General features: G+C 33.2%; 1 protein-coding gene across 2 annotated transcripts; it reads left to right on the top strand.

The window, feature by feature from the left end:
• The first annotated feature begins 124 nt into the window (after positions 1 to 124).
• Positions 125 to 15388, top strand: LOC100368026 (mannose-1-phosphate guanylyltransferase regulatory subunit alpha-A-like). Of its 2 annotated transcripts, none has more exons than XM_006815949.3 (11): positions 125 to 191; positions 3277 to 3374; positions 4033 to 4136; positions 5238 to 5430; positions 5647 to 5706; positions 5856 to 5986; positions 7939 to 8073; positions 8461 to 8605; positions 9075 to 9167; positions 9767 to 9938; positions 11726 to 15388. In XM_006815949.3, the coding sequence occupies exons 1-11, from the start codon at positions 149 to 151 to the stop codon at positions 11824 to 11826; spliced, it is 1275 nt and encodes a 424-aa protein (XP_006816012.1). In that variant the 5' UTR covers positions 125 to 148; the 3' UTR covers positions 11827 to 15388. The 2 variants fall into 2 exon arrangements, with proteins under 2 accessions (XP_006816012.1, XP_085352189.1); XM_085496063.1 differs by having other exon boundaries at positions 13390 to 15388.
• The last annotated feature ends 2025 nt before the right edge of the window (positions 15389 to 17413 follow it).

Below are 17413 nucleotides of genomic sequence, written 5' to 3' on the forward strand. Positions count from 1 at the left end.
AATTTGTTTGCAATAAAACACATTATTGTGCTCGTGTAACTGAAAATACGTGGTGATTAGAGGTCATGGGTCAAAAGATCAATTTGTGTCAAATTGGAGATAGCAAACAACGTGCAAACATACTGTTTTCCACGTAGCGATTTGCACGATGATGTTAAAAGGAGTTATCCTGATCGGCGGGCCACAAAAGGGTAAGTTATAATTATCATTGAATCACTACGTAGATCCGCAAGCACATCTTACAGAGACAATGCCTGCGAAGTTTGGGGAGAAAATGTTTGTTCGTGTTGATACAAACACCGGAAAAACATCGCACAGAGTTTCCGGAAGTTGCTGTAACTCTATCGATTATACAATATAACGTTGTGGTTGTGCTGTCATTGTCAGGTTGCGTGCAGCTGACAGTTACTAATTATGTGCATGATCACTCCAAGCAAGGTCAGCTAATAAACTAGAGCCCTATCTGTATATTTTGTTAAATTTTGATTTGCAATATACCATCTTATTTCATAGCGTATCACTATTTCCATTGATCAGTGTTTGCACACATTGCAGCACACGTTGCAAAGGTCAAAGAAGTCCGCGTTTGATTTGTGACGGACACTACTTGCCACGTCTGTCATCAAATACGTAGCCTACAAGGCAAGTGTGGAGAAAATTACATGGCATTCGTGCGATCGGTCATAAATGTACTGACTACTTGACATCTATACATATTGGTCGTATCGTTCTATTTTCATCGTATAGTTACACACCGATGATTCAATAGTAGTAGCGACCCGATGTGTCTGATTATTTTTAGTGATAACATATTAATCGTAAACAACATGTAGTTTGATTTAAAAAAAAATCAGATTTTGTATCTCAGTGATACATGTTCTAAGTGCGTTTTGCAACAGTATATCCATTCATACAATGCTATCTGTAACATTGAATTCTATTAAAGGTTTGTCTGTTGTAAAAACAATGGAGAACGCAATAAATAGTATGTCTTAACATTTATTTGTTACATACATGCTCAAACAGGTCTCTTCACATGTGTTGCATGTTAAATTTTCAGAATCAAAGCAGGCCGTCGCATTCATACTAGACTGTGATTTAATTTCAACAGGTGGGGAAATAATCCACTGTTTTCGGATGATATTTTTAACTTCAGGTCCGGACACCCACTTCTCTGATTTTTGTGCATAATGTAAGAACGTTAGTTGTTTACAGGGATTTTAATTTTTCTATTTTTACTATTATGTAAAGTCAAGTAAATTAAATCCATTTCAACTTATAAATTAAAATACAGCTCATCATTTGGTTAATGGGAAATCTACAAATTTAAAACAAAACAAAATAGTGAAATTAAAATCCAGCAAAAATTAATACTTTTTGCCAAAAAATAGAGGAATGCTTTTTAAAAGTCTAATTACATTAGAAATGCATGCTTTCATTTCTACATATTGAAAATAATCCTTAGTACATTTCTCACTGAAATTATTTTTATTTTTGCATTGCTAAAAACCATTATACACTTGCTTTTTTTTTATGATCTAATAAAAATACTGTCTGTCAGACTGTTAGTTGTATGTCATCTCAATCTCTCTGAAATTTTTCAAGATTTGTCAATGTGTTTAATGTCATATGTTTTTGTAATGAGCTGTTTTGATAATAAAAAAAAAGTAATCTTTAATTTTATCAGAATTAATCTTTGGGATCTTGAGAAAAACAAAAAAACAAAATGTGTGCTTTCACATGTTCACTATTATTCCTATTGCATCACTTTGCAAGATATGCATGAAGGGTCATCAGCTGAAATCCAGCATAAACAGGAAGTGATGTCATGTCATTGTTTAAAAGGAAAACAATATGTTACATGGGAATATTTATTTAGATTTGTTTTAAGGCAGCTGACTGTCTTGAACTTTTGCATGACCTTGCAAGGTATTCAGGAAGTGACATCAGCTGTGAAATCCAGCAAAAACAGGAAGTGATGTCATGTCATTGTTCAGTAGCACTTGAAGCAGCGCTATTTATAGCTGTCAAGGCCTGGATACAAAACAGTATTGGACCATTCCAGTTTATATCTGCACCCCCTTGTTGATGAGCTTGTGTGTTTACTTCATACAGGGTATAATTTCCATGGGTGTATAAGTCATACAAAGTTTTATTTCCAAATCACCATTCACCATACAGTAATGGAAATCCAAAACTATAGTTCCTACTTATGGTGTTGATGAGTTCCATTGTGCCACCATACAGAGTAGGATTTCCAATATAACTCTCATCATATGCTAATTTACCAAGTTCAAAATTTTATATCTGATAATGGAAATCCAAACTAGTCCTGATTCACGGTGTTGATGAGCTCATTCATGCCACCATCCTTTATATCTAATTTCAGTAATAACTATTTCATACTGGCCCAATTTTTTTATCATATACAGTCATAATTCCAAGTTTTTTTAGTCATACTGTTGGAAATCCAACCTCATCAACCGGTATGTGGCGAGATAAATTAGGCCATATTTTATTTAGTAGCCATAACTCGTCTGGATTTCCAGATTCTGTTTCTCCATATACAGTTGGAATTCCGGGGTATTTTCTCCATCATACAGTGCTGGAAATCCAACCACATCAACAGGGGGGGTGGGGGGTGGGGTGGGGTGCAGATATAAACTGGAATGGCCCATTTTGAGATCTGATTTTTACTATATAAACCACCATTGCCATCAAATTGCCATTTTAATGAATATGGAACCCATTTTATGTGTAAAAATAGCTAGTGTTCATACTTTTTTATCTGGGGTTTGTAAACCATAACATCAAATCAGATTATAAATGTCATTATAAAAGTCTGGAGATCTGTTTCCATGGTAGCCAACTACTTAATCTGTATATACTTATAATATACTATATATTAAGAATTATTAATTAATTTGTGAATGGATTATGACAAGAGTTTCTAAATATGAAAACAGACGTGTTTGAAGACTGGAATAGACATCATTATAGGGACAATTGTAAAACAGCAACATGCAAAAGGACTTTTGTGTGCTAGGTGATCATTATATTATAGTTAGTATTTTTCAGATACTTAAATTAAGTGCGTGAAATTAAATCAAATAAAACATCATAAATTTGAGCATCATGCAGGATTTCCTAAAAAGTCAGAATAACTTGGCAGTTTTTTGAAGCACATGTTAAATTTGAAAAGATTTATTTAGGTTGTATACTATTATTGGCAAGATGTTTATATATCCAATTTTTTTTTTAAATTTCTTTCTCTAGGCACCAGATTCCGCCCATTATCGCTTGAGCTTCCAAAGCCATTGTTTCCAGTAGCCGGATACCCTATGGTATACCATCACATAGAAGCCTGCAGTAGGGTAGGTAGTTTTGGGCTGGTTTGGAGGTACCAATATTTTTTTAATTTTTATTTGATCAGTGGGCAAAGTTGGTCCCATCAACTTGTACTGCAAGTGTTTATGATCATCCTATGGAAGATTTCTTGGTTCATAAAATTTGCTCAGAACAGGAGCACCACATTGGACTGAGACTTCTTCGTAGGACTACTATTGTCTGGCTTTATTTATTGTACTTCTTTTAAGAAAGCAGATGGTTATTAGAGAATGAAAACAACAAGTGAATACACAAAATTATTTATTTGTGGTAACAATATCAGTTTAGTTTTCAGTATTCAAATACCAAGAAAGAAGTAGCCATTTTGGATACATGTTTGGGATAGAATCAGGGTTATAGTCAGAAAATTTAAAGTGCCTGTCTAAAATCTTATAGTCTATTTTTTGTTGATTATTTATGGTTATTTTGTAATTTACAGGAAATTTTCAATGAAAATTGGACAGATTTGTAAAGTTTTTGCCTGTCAAATGAAATTTTGTATCTTTGTGGCTGATGACAGATTGATAAGTGGCTAGCTAAAAGCCTTGGTGAAATGCTGGAAAAGTGAAGAATACTACCGGGTATTTGATATTTTTTTCACTACATGTTGATCAATGTAACTTAAAAATCTGACTTTTTATTCAGGTTCCAGACTTAAAGGAGATTTTACTGATAGGATTTTATCAACCCAGCGAATCATTAACAAGATTCATACAAGAAACATCTCAACAATTCAAGTTACCAATCAGGTAATGTTAGAATGGATAGAATGAATGTACCAGGTAGTACACTTCCCTGAAATTTCAAAGTTGTATTAATGGCAAAATTTATTGGAAGTCCTTTTAATTTTGAGTAACTTGACTAAAAATCAAATCTGAAAGTTACAGCTTTCGTGAGTTTTACTAACTCAAACCTGATATATTCGACTTTTATCAACTATTAAAGTTATTATTGTCTGCACTACAATAAATCCCATCATGCATTGCTGATTTGAATTTTGCACACTAACCATAACTAAACTGTTAGAAGTTTCTTCAGAAGCAGTTACAATATGACTAAACTAGCCCTCCTTATAATATCGAAAGGAAAGAAGCTAATTGCTTTACAAGAAACAATTCATTGACGAGTGTCGTGTGTGAATCTCAAACCAACTGAAAAACATTTACCCGGTACATCAAATTTCCATTGTGTGATATCATCCAACTTTGATCATTGACAGAAAATCCTGCGTGCAATTTGGTGATTTGATGGCACCCTAAGATGCTGAAAACTCAGTGATTTGATGACACCCTAAGATGCTGAAAACTTTATCGCAAATGAATCCACTGATATGCTCAGTAATTTTTAGCTACTAACAAGAAACTTCTGATGCGAAAATATTGGAAATCCTGACACTATTGCATTTATTATACTACAAATTATTGCTTACAGTAAACTACTTCAAATGCTTCAGTATTGTTTTCACATTAAAAATTCTTTCTCTCAAATGGACATCAGTCTAAGCTTCAAGGTTAGAGTTGTTGGTTTGATCAGCCATTCTCTAGGAATGGATGATCTTCAATACACACTACTGAAGACAGCTAGCTACATTCGTAGGCATGTTTTCTGTGCACAATTCTACATTGCCTTAAAATGCTACAGTTGAACACATTATAATTTTTGCGGATTTACATGTGTTCTATTATGTGGCATAGAACCCATGTCAAACTTGACTCAATTTGACGACTGAAATTCCAGATATATGAACAGAGTGAGTTTGTAATTATCCCGGACTGATCTATGATCTTTCATCTTTGTATTGTTTCAAGACAACTTTTCTAAAACCACTGGTGTTGTGATTCCATTTTCAGATATCTACAGGAGTACACATCTCTGGGCACTGCAGGGGGTCTTTATCACTTCCGAGATCAGATACTGAGTGGTAGTCCCGACAGTTTTTTTGTCTTCAATGCTGATGTGTATTGTGATTTCCCATTAAATGAGATGCTAGAGTTCCACCAATCACTCTCCAGTAACACAAGGTTTACCATGTTAGCTACACAGGTAAGTTTGTAACATGTAATCTGATTGGTTGAGAATTCCACCAATCACTGCCCAGTAACATAAACATTGTTTACCATATACTAGCTCCAGTAAATATGTAACATGTGATCTGATTCGCTGAGGATATCAGTGTTCAATTGCTTTGCATGGTTACTCCCAATACACTGCATCGTTATGTAAATCTCGTATTGCTAACGTGATCCGATTCTATTCTAGGCTACTCGGCAACAATCAGTGAATTTTGGATGTTTGGTTGAAGATAAAAAAACACATGAGGTAAATATTTTAATTTATTTATTGCAATGTTACCCAATCATAAAACAATCACAATATTCAAATTTTATTGAAAAATTAATACAAAATGAATTCTCACTGCAAATAATAGTAAAATACGATAAGTTTGACATGAGTTTTTATTTTTTCAGGTTCGTCACTATGTAGAGAAACCACAGACGTTTGTGAGTACAACGATCAACTGTGGTACTTATCTACTTTCTAACGATGTCTTCAAGTACATCGCTGAAGTCTTCCAAAAACAACAAGATGAGCTTTTTAAGTAAGTACAGTATGAATTACCTCTTTGATCGGTTTGCTACGTCTGAAAGATATGGTGGATTAAATATCTACAATGAGTTAGAAAACAACAACGCAATCAGAGATGTCACATCCCTCGGTATTGTTTCACAAGGAGTTAGTAGAGGAGACTGTTTTGATTGTGGGGCTGAGGTATACCAGCAGCTGTAACTGGATATTGCATAATGTAATGGCCTGACCAATAGCATTGCAGAATGGAATGGCCTGACTAATAGCATTGCAGAATGGAATGGCCCGACCAATAGCATTACAGAATTGAATGTTCTGACCAATGGCATTGCAGAATGGAATGTTCTGACCAATGGCATTGCAGGAAAAAATGAAAAGTGTCAATATCGTACAAAACGTTAAAAATGTATAGATTACATTAGAAAGAGCATCCTACGACTTGTAGTGACCAGTTCTTTCACAGATTCATTAATCTTAATCACCAGTAGTGTATGTTTGTTATTCACACAACTAATTATTGTATCGTATTTATCCGGGTATAAGCCCAGGGTCTTGAACATGGAAAATTGCCAAAAAGAAGGGGTGGGCGTTTGTCCAGATATTCCTGGCAAAGAAAACGAAAAATCGCGGAAAATTGGCAACGCGCAGATCAAACTGCGACAGGGAGAAAACGGCAAATAAAAACATGCAACAAAAATAAATGAACAATATGCAGCATTAGAAGTGTAACAAGAAATAATTTATTGCTTAGAATGTGACAAATATTAAAACCAGAAATAATAAAAATTAGAATATCCCCGTTGACAAACACGCCGCCCCATACGCGTGAATTATTTCCGGTTTCGACAATTACAGGATCAACAGCCATACAAGATCAATAATAATTTGCGCAGTAAAATTACGAAAGTTCATAGTTGTTAGAAAAAACCAAAACCTTCTAAGATCTCTATTTGTACGTTCATTGCTATCTTCGTAAAAGTCAAAACCCTGAAATTCCAAGTCGGCGCCACTGTAGCGATAGAACTAAAATCCCTATAGCTTCGTCTTGAAGTTTATCGATGTCGTCCCACACAATTTGGACTTATCACATTTAATCCACACATTTCGCTGTCTGGTAGCTTGGCACTTTTAATTCACGTCTAATCAGAATAAAGAGACAAGAAAAATGGGGTCGCGGCAAACAGCTCGCATGATGCTTTTGTTTACTGTCTGGCAATCATCTTTGACCTTTAAGCATCCACTTTACTGATTGGCTAAGAATGACATCACGACTACTGTTTCGTCATGGAGGTAAATTCAACATTGCTTTTTTATCAGACTAGGCGTTCGTTCATCAATCACGGTTAAAGTTACCATTCAGCAAGTTATATGGATATCCTGGCGGGTTTGAAATAGGAAGATTTTTTTTTCCAACGACAGAAGAATAATTTCCATGAAATGCAATAGCAGTGGTGAAAGATGGTAACAAAGTTGGTAGTCTTCGTCATGACATTGCAAAATTGGCCCCAGTTATGGATTCGCAAATATTTTATAAAGCCAAAACAATCGTGCTTCAAACCACTCTCCCAGTTACGGGTTGCTACATTATTGCAACATTGGTTTCATTGTCTGCGACGCTAACTACGTAAACAGTGGTGAACGCGCTGCTCTATTTATGTCACAGCTATTTCGCGTTCACTCATCGTTTTTTGCATTCACTCCTCATTTTACGCAATTTACATTTATTTTTCAAATTTTTTTATCAGAATCAAAACAAACTGCAAGGATGTAAACTGTTAATACAACGGACAAAAATAGGTTTTTGTTTTTTTATTTTATTACAAACACCCCTGGGCGTGGGATATGACCTCAACTCCTTTATTTTATCAAAATTGGGGGGTGGGCGTTTGTCCGGGCTCTTAGCATGGGCTCTTAGCCTGATAAATATGGTACAAGTTGTAGTGTTATTTCTATTGTATTTCACAGCGGCAGTATGGATACTCTTACGTACAACAGAGATACTATACGTCTGGAACAAGATGTGTTAGCTCCATTGGCCGGTACTGGGAAGCTTTACGCTTACACTACAACTAGATTTTGGAGTCAAATCAAATCAGCTGGGTAAGGTCATATTAACATGTGATAATGTATGATATTTAAAGATCTGTAACCTTTGACCTCTCTATCTTTGGTGTTCAGTGAGTACATGTACTTGCCTACATGTCATGTCTCATGTCTTTTGTGAAATAAAAGTAATTTTACAGCATATGCCCCTTTAAGTGGTTGGTGGCCTCAAGAGTCATTGGTAATCAGTTTTAGATCACAAGATTTGGAAATTATTATAATTTTATAAACTTTAAAATGTGTATCTGTGAAAGGGACACAACCTTTTTTTGCCTAACACACTTTTGCCTTGTTACATTAGCTTCATTCTTTTTTGTGAGATCAATGTTATGAATGTGTTGACACACACATTTTTTTTTATGTTGTTTTTTCTTGTCTTTATAGATCTGCTATTTACGCTAACAGACATTGTTTAGAACTCTACCACAAATATCATCCAGAACGTTTGTCAAAGAATGGAGAAGGAAAACCTAAAATAATTGGTGATGTATTCATCCATCCCTCAGCCATTGTAGATTCCACAGCTACTGTAAGTATAATATCCTGATAACTATGAAATCAGTAATGGGAGGTGGCTTCAAGTGCAGTTAAATGCTACAATAACATTGGAGCATGATGGTATTATTTTAAAAAAGTCACACTGCTCATGAATATTAATGAGCTATATGAATATTAATGAGCTCGGACACAGCGCAAATATTTTATTTTATTGAAATATGTTTCACGATTTTGAAGAGTTTGAATTTAAAAATAAACATTCTCGAAATGCAAATGCTGCAGATGAAAAACAAACAAATAAATTATTGTAAATGTCTATTGTAAAATATATTATATGTTTTTGATTAAAAAAAAAACTACACAACACTAATAATAACATTTTCTCAACATCATAAACACTGAATTTATTTTGACTTCCTGTAATTTGTTTGAGACGTGTTTATGTAGCCTCTCTCCCTTTTTTGTGCAGAGTTGAGTTTGAATCTTTCCTTTGGTTTCAGCTTGGCCCAAATGTAACAGTGGGAGTGGGTGTGTGTGTTGGTCCTGGTGTGAGAGTCAGAGAATCTATTCTATTGGCTGGATCTAAATTAGAGGTAAGGAACTTCATCTTGTGTCAACATCGCCCTCTAGTGTTTGTTAAATAAAATACAATATACATAATTATTGTTTATTTTAAAAATTAGTTATTGAATTTTTGTTTATTGGTTTATTATTCACAAAAAATAAACTGTAGCTAGACCTCAAGTAAAAGCTTTTCACTGATGTAATACTGTAAAATCTGTATTAGAAGCCGCGGCTTCTTTTAAAATGATGTACAATACAACAGAGGTGATGCGGTTTCTATTAGAGCATCTACACATATGAGAAATGATGAATTTTTGTTTTCAATTGTTCAAAAAGAATGGGTGCAAGTTCTATCAGAGATGCGGCTTCTAATACAGATGCAACGATAGTGTGCATTATGTGTCACAACTTTCTGCAGTCCCCATTACGTGACTGATTTCAACAATGGCCACTATTCGGCCATTTATTGTGATGTAGCCTCGTGTAGTCATTTTTGTCCATGCCGGAGTGTCTGAAACAATATTTCGGTGAGATTTAGTCATCTCTATATAATTATATTTGACCTAATAAAATGTTCACACCAATTGCTACTCTAAAATGTGACCTATGTATGATTATGACTTTACAGGACCATTGCTGTATTTTGCATAGCATTGTGGGATGGAACAGTACAGTTGGGGCTTGGTCCAGGGTAGAAGGTACACCATGTGATCCAAATCCTAATGCACCATTCACCAAAATTGAAGGTGATACCTTGTTCAAGAATGATGGTCGCTTGAACCCATCAATCACTATTTTAGGTAAGTCGGAACTGAGGTAAAACTATTTTCAGACCCTGGTTGTGTAATGACAGTCAATTGTGGTTAATCACCATTACTAATTTACTTTATTAAACCACTAGGTTCTATGTTTTACTCTAACCACAATCCATATTAGCGCATGTATCAACATTTCACTGTGGATGAATAAATAATTTTTTTCACATTTTCATTTGCATGCCACCATCTTGTTCTGTGTTATAAATAATGCATTTTTGTTTGTGTTGTTGTTGTTGCTGTACAGTAATGATGTAACTCTCATTTTATGTTACGGTTCTTTCCTAAAATATAAATAAAACAAAATGAACTTATAAAATCTGAGATGACTTATTCACTCAGCTGCCTATATGTGATGCAGTGTATTTTTTTAGCTTTACTGTATCAATGCCAATGCAAATTCCTTTTCACTACAAGGAAAATTTAAAATGAATACTTTAGACTACTTTGATTTTCACTGAAGGGACATCAAATCAACCTGCTGGAATATATACTGTAGAATACTTTATTTTCGCTGAAGGGATGATTCCGTGAAAATAAAATCCAGCGAATATACATTTTTTCCTATAATTTACATTAATCTCAACAAAAATCAGTGAAAATAAATTCCAAGCAAAACGCCCAAAATACCTTTTCAGCAAAAATTAATTCCAACGAAAATAAAGTATTCCACAGTATGTATGTTTTTAACTGGAATCATGAATATGAATTCTACCTGAAAGGAAGTACCGGTAATCCACATTATACTTATCTGTGGTGCAAAATTATACCAATTTGGATGAACACTATAATGGGAAATTTCATTTCAATGAAGTTCCTCCATTATTTAAGCAATTAAATTTCATGAAAGTACCTTGTTTTATTGATTGAAATTGTAATGTTATATGTTGTTTGACTAATAGGCTTATAGATGGTTTGTTAGAAATGATGTACAGTAGTATCTGTAATGTCTGTTTTGTTATGTGATTTTGTTATGTGATATGTGATTTTGTATATATGTGATATGTCTGACAAATTTCTTTGTTTTGTCATCAACTTCTGAGTCTAATGTTAACATGACACTAATTGCAGCAACAAATGAAATATCAATTTAGAAAACAATATTGACTGAATGTTTTTTTTCAATCTGGCTTGTTTAATTTTAATTTAATGATTTTTACCAACTGGGCCAGTATAATTACAGAAGTTTTGATCAAGTTTAAAATTACATCCGTTTCAAACAAATGAAGCAAAAGTAACGAAAGTAAAATGAATAGTCATTTATCAGTAAAAATTATATCAATGAAATTGTGACAAAGGTCAGCAATGAAAATGATTAAAAACATTGTGGACACTTCAATGAAAATTGCCTCAATGAAAATGATAACACAAAATTATGTAAATGAAAATGATAATACAAAACTGAATCAATGAAAGTTGTAGAGTAACATTTATTAAAATCATGTCAATATGATTTATATCTGTGAAATGTCATCAATCAATTTACCAAACATTTACATATTGCCTGGTGATTCCCCCCTTCCCCCATTGATTTTTGTACATCTGGAGGCTCTCAGCAGGCGAGGTGTTAAAATGACATTGCAATGAAAGTTGATTTTATGTTTACTTTAATAAGGAAGATTGAAATGTTAAAAGTTAATGTGATCAACTCCAGTGTCCAGGCGTCACTATCCTTAGTTATGAATCAGGTAATATCCATTTCTTGTTGTCGTCTACATTGTAGATGATGATTATTTTCATCATTATTGTACTGTTTTTGTTTTTTTTGGCAGGTCGTAATGTCACCGTTCCCGCAGAAATCATCATTCTTAATTCTATTGTTCTTCCATACAAAGAAATCACATTCAGTGTCAAAAACCAAATCCTGCTCTAGCAACACTGTTGCCAAGGCAACCAGTCATCAGTTTCAAAAAACAAATCCTGCTCTAGCAACATTGTTGCCAGGACAACCAGTCTTCAGTGTCAAAAATCAAATTCTGCTACAGCAACACAATATTCTAGAGCATGCTGTTTCTATAGTAACCAATATGTAAGGGACAACATCGATAAATTGATCTAATTATCCTATTACAAACATTTGGTCAGAATTAAACTTTAATCTGTGATCCATTCGCATTTGCTGGAATTATTACAAATGTGACATTTATTCTCAAACATCACAGACAGTAAGCAATGAGATTGGTGCTACTAATAGTAAAGATTATAAATTCAATTAAATCTTAAATCTCCAAATTATATATATATAGAGATAAAGTTTGATGTTGTCCCTGTCTTTTATGTATAAATAAGTTTTTGTAAACCTCACCTGAAATGTACCCCTTTCTTCTATATTATGTTTTTTAAATGAGTATGTGAAGTATGAATGAACGTGTGTAGTATTGACACACAATGTTGTCAGAGTAACTGTGTTTCTTTAATTCATCTAAGAGTCGTGTTGTTACATAAATATCTCAGCTTTCTGTGTTTCATTAAGTTAAACATCAACCCGTTAGTATTCCCAGAGTTGTTGGTGGTTAATATATTTGTTATTCCAGAGTCTGTGACAACCCATTGATAATCCCTCAGTCTGTGACTTACTATACCATACCATACCATGCCTGGTGAATCAACTATGGACCTGTGTATGTTCATATCAACTCAAAGATCAGTGTCTCATGCACACTACATTCAATGTGAAATAGTACAAATTCTGTATTATTCAACCATTTGAATGCCAAAATCTGTTGTCACATTTTACAAAATAAATCTGCCAATTTTGTTTTCATGTTTTTCAACCAGACCTGTTAAAAATATTCTGTTGATCCAAAATTATTAAAACAAGTATAGAAATGTTGAACTAAAATTTGGCAAAGAAAATGGCATTCAATGTTTTAAACCATCAGTTACCCCCGGTACTTCTATGAATTGTTATGGAATAATGAGGAAGTTGCTGTCACAATCTGACAAATATTGTGCATGTAGTTTATTTCATCATTTTTGTTTTTGTTGATATTTTTGCGAGAAATATAGCTGTTATTTTGTATATAATATATAATTATAGTATTATTATAGCCAATCAGAATACAAAAAATCACTCCAGAATGCATCTTTAACCTTTCCACCACCAGTTCCAGTTCCTTATATCACAAATTCACAAAATAAGACCCTTTTATAGTCTGCACTTTCCTTCAGAAGATTAGGACAAAAATAGCAAATTTTTTGAGTAAAAAGTAAAAATTAAATTAAATTTTGTCTTTTGGCTGCAAAATTAAGGTTCTTTTCCAGAAATGTTCAAGAATAAAAGAGAAAAGTGCAGATAAATTTGTGCGAAAAAGTCTGGTGGTGAAAAGGTTAATTCACCAATCATAAAAGTTTTGATCGCAGTTATCAATATTAGGGAAAACTGTTACTAGATAACCAGTATGTAGCTAATTTGTTGCAATGCCTCTATTCACAGGACGAAATGTATCTGTTCCTTCTGAAGTTATTATTCTTAACTCTGTTGTACTTCCCGACAAAAGCTTGGGCCAGGGATACAAGAATGAGATCATCTTGTAAAACGATGCTATGGCATCCCTATAACGAATGGTAAAAACCTACACTCAGTTGGCAGTTCATTCCATTTCAAAATTATCTAATGGTGATAGGGGTTGTAGCATGGTCTATGCATGATCTCTTTGGTGTTTTAAATTCTCTTGGTCAATTCAGCCAGTTTTGGTTTCATCTCCAGAACTGAGAAAACATTAATTATCACACATTAATGTTCACACAGTAATAAAATCATTTCACTTCCCTCCATTTTATGAATAAATTTATCATTATTAGTCAAATAACGAAAGTTAACACGTTGAGTGGCAATACATTTACCGGTATAACTATTAGTATTTTTGGTATTCACATTTTTTTCAATAGTTTTTTTATGTTTATGTAATTCAATTTTACTTAGAATCTAATTATGCATGTTACCCCGGTACCAGGTTTGAGACGTCAATACATGTATATGTTGCGTAGAAGACAATAGAAAACCATGATCTATTAATTAATGTGTATAGGAAAACTCAAATTCTGCTTCATAGCATTAGACATAATATATAATATATCATTTTTCCTATGTATTATTTTCATGTTTAATTATTGCTCGAAAATGTTATTGATTGATAGAAAATACTATCAATGTAAATATTGATCTGCAATTTGGTGATCTGTGATTGATGGTAGTTACCCATTTTTTGGTCACTGCAAGATTCCGCATTATGCGTGCAATCGAATTTAAAAACAGGATAAACAAAAATCCTGGCGGCAGAACATCACATGAGATTCAACAAATGCAAAGTGTTTTTGATAATGCTAAAATTTTGATAAAGTAAGGGTATCTTGACACTTTATTCTTCACTGGAAGCTCAGCTTTGAGCTATAAAAAAAGAAGTTCAAAAAGGTTTAAATCGTTACATTTTTGTGGCAGACAGTGTGGTCCGTGCCTCTTGCAATACACCCGATACGTGCAATGCGTCTTGCAGTGAACAGAAAATCGCTTTTTAATGCCAATGAATGGACTACTTAATAGTGTTTGAATAAATTTGCATGGCTAATGACCACCATATAAGGCATTGTGAATTTAAATGCAGTATTTTGTTTATACATGTAATGTTGATGTAATAAGTTGTCAGTCTGGTATGCATATCGTTACCATAGCAATGAGATAATGTCTATTCATTATCAGTATTTTCTCTTATGCAGTGAACCACCAATATTGCTGTAATTGTGTTATTTTGATTTAAATTTGAAAAAAAAAACAATTATTAAAACTCAATGCTCGGTATTTTGTGCAAGTGATAAAATGGAAATAAAACTAGGGGACCCATAGTCTGTCTCCATGGAAACCGATTTAGTGATTCATAACATTGTACTTAATGGTGGTCTGTCAGTTAACGACATTTTGTAAAGTTCCAGAATTCTTCCATCAACAAATTATTTTAAATGAGTGGCTGATGTACTACAGGGTATCAGAACTGGATTTTACAAATGTTATTAATTTTTGTATCTCAGTTATCCAGGGCTGATTAAATATAGGGTTGGTCAATAATTCATTTCCATGATGCAATATTGTTTTCGATCTGGCTTTCATTTTCTCAAATAATAGACAGAAAATCATTCATTTTAATTTCACATCAATTCTCATTATCACAATAACTTTTTTAATATGACTGTTGTAATTTTAACTAACACAAGAGAAAGCAGTATTGAAAGAGAATTGAGAGACAAAATTAAAGTCATTATCCAAATGTGTAGCCTGAAAGAAAATTGTTTAAGATTCGGGGAAAATTATAAAGAAGAAGAAAATGGTCTCCATGGAAACTGGTTATCGGAGACGTGGTTATAAATATAGTATTTTTGTAAAATTTTATTAAGATTGTAACAGTTGGAATTTGAATAAAAGAGATATATCAGAAAGGTTATCCTATTAATATGAATCAAGTTTTTATGATTATTAGTCGAATGAAATGTTGAGGAAAATACCGTACAATTATTTATAAATTTCTGTTTTCTTTCAGAGATGTGTATATTTATGTTGTGTGTGACTGGTAAATTTGTTATAATATCATGCGTGTTGTATGTTAAACCTGTGTAAATGACCACCTCTATATGAAGACTATATTACGTCTCTTGGGTGGTTGCTATACCCAGATTTGGGTGATTGTTTTAGATTCAATAAACTATTTCAGCTGAATAAAAACAATGCCCCCCCCAAATACTGTGGTAACAGATAACCTAACTTACTGTCTATTTTTGTCTTTAATACATACAAAATTCTTATATGGACAGTACAAAAATAGAGATAAAATTACGCATTTCCGAACACGTTTTCCCGGTATTATTATTATATTCTATTTTACAAAATGCATGGTTATATGAATAAACGTGCGTTTCCAATGTGTGCTGGTTTCATGATACAACTAGTAGAGTGAATAAAAAATAAGTTAAAACTACCGGTACCACTTGGTAATCATAGTCCGTGGTATTTATGTCAACTAGTCAGACATTACATTTACATTATATATTAGATAAAAATAACTGGACATATTGCCTAAAGAATTGGTTAATTTTAGAGTATATGTGATAGCATTTTCAGACATTCTATGACAAAGCCTGAGTAAGTGGGACTGTCTGGGAAATAAAGCCAAGATGAAGTACCGGGTATTGATGGATTCATAATGAAACAACTTGAATTATTCAACAAAATAAAACAAACAAAATATAGTCCATCTATTTTTACCAGATATATTTTTTTGGGAACATGAAGCATACACATCCAGTCTGAGCTTGTGATCCAGACACAGAACACCTGTATATTTGCCTTTACTCCAAACAAAAACATGCTTAGCATAAATAAAGGCAAAAATTATAGTTACCTGAGGTGCCCTCACACATCATTTTGCATTTTACTCTTGTTTTTACACATACAATTTTACAGAGGTCAAATATGATATGTGCTCAAGAAGTACAAGTACGTTGAATACTTACAAATGTTAGTTAAATAGTAAACAAAACTGAAATCAGTCAGCCAATCTGAAAACAAATTATATTCCTGTCATATATACGTTTATTGTATTTACCGAGATTGACAATAGGTGTCCATTTGTAACCAAGAGGGCAGAAATACTTGATTTTGGTGAATTTTGACATAAAAATGGCTGCCATTTGGCCATCTTGAACATAATTGACAAAAAAAAAATAGAATAAAGTTTGAATTTGATTGATCAAAGCATGTCAGAGATATTACTTTGGAGAAACATTTTCCAAAAAATGGTTGCCAGTCAAAATCTCTCCATACATGACTGAGATCCGGTCCCGGAATCACAGAAATGCTTGATTTTGATGAGTTTTGAACATAAAATGGTTGCCATTCGCCATCTTGAATCAAATTGCTAAAATGAATGTATGTGCATCCCAAGATGTATAATGACATTATACAGGGTCCGTATCGTTGGGAAAATTCTTTGAAAGTCTTTGGATTTTTTGAGGTCTGGATAGTCTGAGTTGTCTTTAAATTACAGGAAAAATAAAAAAATCTTTGAAAAATCTTTAAATTTGTTCATAGTTAATACATTTTAGAAAGGCCCATTTTTTCCAGGGAACTACCATATCCTCAGAACTTTGGTGATGATGTTGGCCTGAATTAAGGGTCAAAATGTTTTGAAAAAATGCAAAAAAGTTTGGGAAAAGGTCTGGAAAAGTCTTGGAAATTATTTGGCTCTTAATGCTATGGACCTTGTTATTAGTCCAGACTTATCCACAAGATATAGTTGTGAATGATAAACAGACACACAAATAAATTTATAAGTTCTAGTTTTTGTACTTTGTCCTAACAAGGAGTAATAAGTTTTAATATTATTTGAAAACTAGACAGTAAAAATAGAATCACTGCCTACATTGTTCCAAGTCTTGATCATACCCGACATAAGGACAATAATAACATAATC

Source organism: Saccoglossus kowalevskii, chromosome 22 (assembly GCF_978046115.1).
Source record: "Saccoglossus kowalevskii chromosome 22, keSacKowa6.1, whole genome shotgun sequence".
NCBI lineage: Eukaryota > Metazoa > Hemichordata > Enteropneusta > Harrimaniidae > Saccoglossus > Saccoglossus kowalevskii.